General features: G+C 32.3%; 1 protein-coding gene across 1 annotated transcript in view; it reads left to right on the top strand.

Moving 5' to 3' along the window:
* The first annotated feature begins 369 nt into the window (after positions 1-369).
* LOC111378775 overlaps positions 370-6,000 on the top strand; it is a 50,647-nt gene continuing 45,016 nt past the window's right edge. Inside the window, exons 1-3 of the mRNA XM_023002011.1 lie at positions 370-483; positions 2,151-2,267; positions 2,830-2,896. Of these exons, the coding sequence (XP_022857779.1) occupies positions 370-483; positions 2,151-2,267; positions 2,830-2,896 (298 nt within the window). The remainder of the gene's footprint in view (positions 484-2,150; positions 2,268-2,829; positions 2,897-6,000) is intronic.

Raw genomic sequence — 6,000 nt, 5'->3', positions numbered from 1 at the left:
TCCTAGTTCGTGTTTCCAACATCCTTGGGCTCAAACTCAAGCTCGTTTCAATTACTAATACAATTTTGAGTAGCAACTGTCCAAATGAATGACGTGGTCATTTTATGGCTACATGTTTATGGTACTAAATATTTTTGAGATGATTTGATGAAGGGTCATTAAATTACAGTACTTGTTATTGATTTTAAGAAATTATAGCTTAATTTTGTGTTAATCTTGTTTGCTAGATAAAACTCGATTCAGAATAGTGGAATTGGAGGAAATGAATGAAAATCGGCAAAAAAAAAAAAAAAATCAAAGTTTGAGGACCAAATTGTAAATATTAATGATGATTGAAGGTCATAGGGCTCAGTTGGATGATAATAGAAGATGAGGGATGAAAATGGCATGAAAAATGACCAAAAAAACCTTAAAGGTGGCAGTCGATCCCAAAATGCTACAGTCATAGATATGTGCACGAGAAAATTGCCTTGGGCATGCAAGGTGATAAGTGTATTTTATATACTTATTTGATCATTAAATGAGAGTAATTATAATAAATTTTAATTTTTTATGACTCAATTAGATGTTAATTTTATTTATTAGGTAAAACTTGAGACAAATTAATGGAATCGGAAGAAAGAAACAAAAAAGGAGCAAAATCGAAAGAAATTCAAAGTTCGGGGACAAAAATGTAAACATTTAATAATTGATTCGAACTATAAAATGACTATTGAATATCAAATACAAACTTTTTAAAAGTTTATATAAATTTTGGGGTATTCAATTTTTAATGACTTCCAAAAACTTTTATAAAAGTCTCTGGGGTACTAACTTTTAAACAAAAAATACTTGTATGAAATCTCAAAATCTACCTAATTAATCACAAGATAAAATTTTTTGAAAAAAAAAAAAAAAAAAAAGATATGTTTTGTTTTTCTAGCTTCAACCTGAGACCACTTTTCAGATAGCGAACATTTGAATTGGAGAAATCTGTATCCCTTAGAGTCATCTTTTCAACGCATTTTGAATCACCTCAATCAGATATTAAGAGAGATATTTATGATCAAAATACCAAAAGCTACTTAGGGATGGCACGACACAAATCAGCTCAGGCTCCATCTATTTTGGTGTTCGCGCAAGACATCAATTTCATGACCAAGAAGAAGTCAACAAGCTTGTATGCGCGGCAGATATACCTACTCATGTGCCTTAGCCAAATTTTCTACTGACATGTCAGTTTCGTATCTTGATTTAAACTCTTACTGGTAACAACTTTGGAATGATTTCTTGATCTATATTCAACCTTATAAATACTTTGGACTTGAAGATCAACATCTTTTTTTATTTTTTCATTATTCGGGTGATATTCTTTCATTATTTTTATTATAATTTATTTAAAACTATGCTAGTATAGATCCATTTTTATGTTGGATGAGATAAAAATCTAATGTTTATATGTTTATTCAAAACTAGTGGTTTAGTTTAGTTCTTGCGTTTCTTGATTATTTTTGTATATCCATTGCATTATTTAATTGATTGGCCGCAATTAGATAATTAGTTGTTTGTTTATTGTTCAGAGACTCGCAATAAGTTTAGAATGCGGCAAAATTAACATATTTGTAATAGATGTTAAGAAAAGAGTAATTAGCACAAAACGTCCCTATTTTTCGAAAATTTTGTAGAAAACGTTCATACCTTTGATTTTTTGGCGGATTATACCCTCACCTTTACCTTTTTTTTGCGCAAAACATCCTTCTATCAACTCCCCGTTAAAATGCTCCATTAAATCAAAAGATAATTAGCACAAAAGGTCCCTACCTTTCAATATTATTGTGCAAAACGTTCCTACGTTTCATTTTTTTGCATAATTAGCACAAAAAGTCTCTACCTTTCAATGTTATCGTACAAAACGTCCATACCTTTCATTTTTTAGCATTTTCACATCTACCTTTCACCTTTCATTGCGAAAAAGGTCATTCTCATCCATTTTTTTTCAATAAAATGATGATTTTACCCTTCTATTCAAATAAAAAAAATAAAATAAAATGATGAATTACCAACTACAACCATAGTCCTTAAATTTTTAAAAAATTATAAATTCTCAATCACCACAACTTTCACAACCTATCAAGCTACCAACTATAAATCAACATAACACCATCTTTCAGCCACCATGCCCAATGGACTCCACCACCGTAAACGTGGTTGTTTCGGACAGATTGGTGACCGATATTATGGAGGAGGATGTTGGGGAGAGTGAGACGAGGCGGTGGTGGTGGAGTCTGGTAGGTATTGTGGTCCAAAGATGGTGCTATATGGATCTATAAGTGGTGGCTTGGTGAGATTGTGAAAGTGGCGGTAGTGGAGAATTTAGGATTTATCTCTAATATTTTGAAAAATTTAGGACTATGATTGAAATTAATTATTTATTTTTCTTTTCTTTTCTTTTTTTTTATTTGAATAGGAGGGTAAAATTGTCATTTTATTGAAAAAATGGATAAAAATGACCTTTTGCACAATGAAAGGTGAAAGGTAGGGGTGAAAATGCTAAAAATGAAAGGTATGTACATTTTGCACAATAACATTGAAATGTAGGGATCTTTTGTACTAATTATGTCAAAAAATGAAATGTAGAGACATTTTGCACAATAATATTGAAAGGTAGGGACCTTTTGTGCTAATTATCTTTTGATTTAACACAACATTTTAACGGAGAGTTGACAGAATGACGATTTGCACATAAAAAAAGTAAAGGTGAGGGTGTAATTCACCAAAAAACGAAAGGTATTGACGTTTTCCACAAAAAGCATTGAAAGGTAGGGACGTTTTGTGCTAATTATCCTTAAGAAAAACTTGGGAATCGAGCTCCTCCAAGCGGACGCCTTTGATCTTCACTGTTTTCAGTCTCTGACCGGTACTAAAATTTCCTTTATTTGCCTCTTATTTTCTGTATTAACATTTTTCTACATTTCTAGTAATGTTTAACGTGATTATGTTTATGATTTTTGTGGTTCTTAATTAACTTTGATAAAAGTCCCGCTCAGTAAGTGTAAGATAATTTCTTATATAAGCAAATCATGATGTAGATCTTTTGATTTAAAGAAAATCAAAGGTCTATAAGGAAAGTAGGGACAATGAAATTATATAGGATTTTTTCAAATTTGTTTTACGTGACTGATCATTGAAAAATGACAAAGGTCATTCTGATCTTGGGAAGTATAGCACATTGACTTCCAAATGCTAATTTTTTAACCGGTTCCTCGTCAGTTGTTAAGCTAAACAACTTATATCTAAATCAAAAAAATATTTAATGCTAACTCAAAAGCTACTATATTCTTGTCTTTATCACTGCTTATGTTGAAGCTAATAATGGACTTCTGGAAATATATTTACTTTATGGGCTCATTAGGTTAATGAGTAATCTTTTTTATCATGAAATAGCTACTTCGCCAATTCTTAATTTGCTAAGTGAAAGGAATTGTGTGACATAATGAAGTTAACAGGAGGCTTTGACAACTTGATACGTCACAATCTAATAATCAAAGGCTAGGGATATGTCCTTCGAATGCGCTGCAAATTTTTAGCATACCGTAGCACCATAAAGCTCACAAATTGCTGGTGATAACATGTTAGTCTATTGGTCAAATGAGGAAAAATCATGGATAGTAACATCTTAATCAGACACAATGGGATCATTGAACTATACTACATTAAATAATTGTTGATCAATCTTTGACAATTTTTAAATTTTAAGCTATTGAACTAATTTGCATTCTGTCCTTATTTACCCTTTTAATGCTTTTGATTTGTTTTATGTTAGTTGATCTTTCATTCTCATATTGTATTCTCTCCTTTGTCCTTATTTACCCTTTTAATGCTTTTGGTTTGTTTTGTGTTAGTTGATCTTTCATTCTCATATTGTATTCTCTCCTTACACCATCTATGGAAATTAAAATTAATTTTAAAAAAATACAATTAAAAAGACCCTAAATTTTACCTTTGAAATCATTATACATGTACCGCAAAAGAATATTTTCATAAACAATGAAAAAACATAATATTTTCTGAACATGCGAGGATTAAAATTAATTTTTAAAAAAATACAATAAAAAATATTAAAATCTTTAACCACTTAAATTATTCTTCATTTTCCAACCACGCAAGCACAATCCACCTTTGATTGCCTCAAACCCGCTTTTTTATTTACTTGTAAAATGTTTAACATATACGTATAAGACATAAATCTCAATCAATAATGAATTTGCATCTTATATTTAAATATGAAAATCATAACATACATATGGAAACACAAATATTAAAATCCAAACTTCGTGGCTATAATTCCCGTGAATAGTGCTACTAAAATCCGGTCTTTTGAACTTATACATATAGGACCCTTATCATAATCATAACTTGGATTTTCGTATCATCATATTCATAACATAAATTTTCGTTATTTAAATAATGAAAGAATAATTCGTACTATTACACTTACCCTATGATACACCGACATAGACACGTGTGTACAACACGATACGTGTCCGATACAATGACACGTGATTTTTCAAAAAAGTACCAACACGACATGTCGTCGTCATGTTAATTAAATTCTTTAAAAATATTTATTTATATAGTATAAATTTAGTTTATATTTGTTATTAATTCTTTTGTTGAAATCTTTTAAATATGAGTACCTACTTGTTATTTACTACTAACTTGGAGTTAAAAATATGTAATATTTTTAATAAAGAATAAAAATGTTTATCGTAGAATGTCCGAGAAGTGTCAGAATCAACATTTGTCCGGCACAGACACGCTATCCTAATTAAAGTGTCTGTGTCACAGAGCACTTACATTTCACTTGATAATTCAAAATGATAAAAGAAGTGATTGTTGGAGGGAGATCCTTGAGTCGCGTGTGGGTTATGTGATTGTGTAAGTATATGACTATATTTAATATGAAAACGGACAAGAGAAAGAGTAAAAGCATAGAGACGGAGCGTGGTGGATCTTGAAAGTTGTCAAATCAATACCTTTAATCTTGTGATCAAATCAATAAACTTGGCTTGAAACTTTGTGTAAATAATGTATGTTGATGTTGGATAGTACTAATAACTGCTCACCACAATCAACAAGGTAAATGCTACTCTATGGGCACTCTATGTAGAGCACCCCATGCTAGGCCGTCAACCACTGAGAGGCCCTTTACATCCACATTAGGCCGTCAACCACTGAGAGGCCCTTTACATCCATGATAGGCTGTCAACCCATGTGAGGCCACCCAACGCTGTAAGTCCAACATAATGCTTATCTATGAAAACATCGTTGAATCAGATGAGATTTGTTTAACGGTTATCATGGATACGACCAAATGCCAGATAAACAGTGGTCCTCCACTTAGAACATGGGATAATGGGACTTACTATGTGGGACATGGCAATAAAACCATACAGTAGTTTCAAGGCTTCAATCACTTATAAATATCCCTAAGGCGAGAGAGAAAAAAAACTTTGGCTATCTGAATACACACTTTTCCTTAACCCACACTCCTAAATTCATTACTAATTTTCACATCGAGGTAAAATGAGGAAGAAAGAATCGGCCTAATTTTATAGGTAACACTTGTTCATTGTAGTAGCAGAAGCACCTTACGCTGCCAAAAGGTATGGAGTTTTGTTTCATTATTACTTTATTGGTGTCATCTGTAGGAAACCATTGAACAGAAAAGCTACATCAAGAAGACAAAGATGAAGTGATATAAGCGCTTAGTTGGGAATACGGTGGAGATGGTGTCAGAATCGGAGTCAGTCATAAGGGGTCCCGATCCACAACCGCAGTATGTAACACAAAACCAATTTAGAACTCTGGAGGTTCGATTGGCAGCAATGATGACTCTCTTGCAGAATCAAGCACAAAGAGCCACGTTCCCACCTCTGAACTCGGCGGAGGCTGCGCAGCCGCCTTAAAGGACACCTGCAAATGCCTTCACTGTTATCCAACTGGTTACGATAGACTCGG

The sequence above is a fragment of the Olea europaea genome, unplaced genomic scaffold, assembly GCF_002742605.1.
Source record: "Olea europaea var. sylvestris unplaced genomic scaffold, O_europaea_v1 scaffold187, whole genome shotgun sequence".
In the NCBI taxonomy this organism is placed as follows: Eukaryota; Viridiplantae; Streptophyta; class Magnoliopsida; order Lamiales; family Oleaceae; genus Olea; species Olea europaea.
The sequence above is the reverse complement of the archived record's forward strand: the minus strand, read 5'-3'. Positions and strand labels throughout refer to the sequence as shown.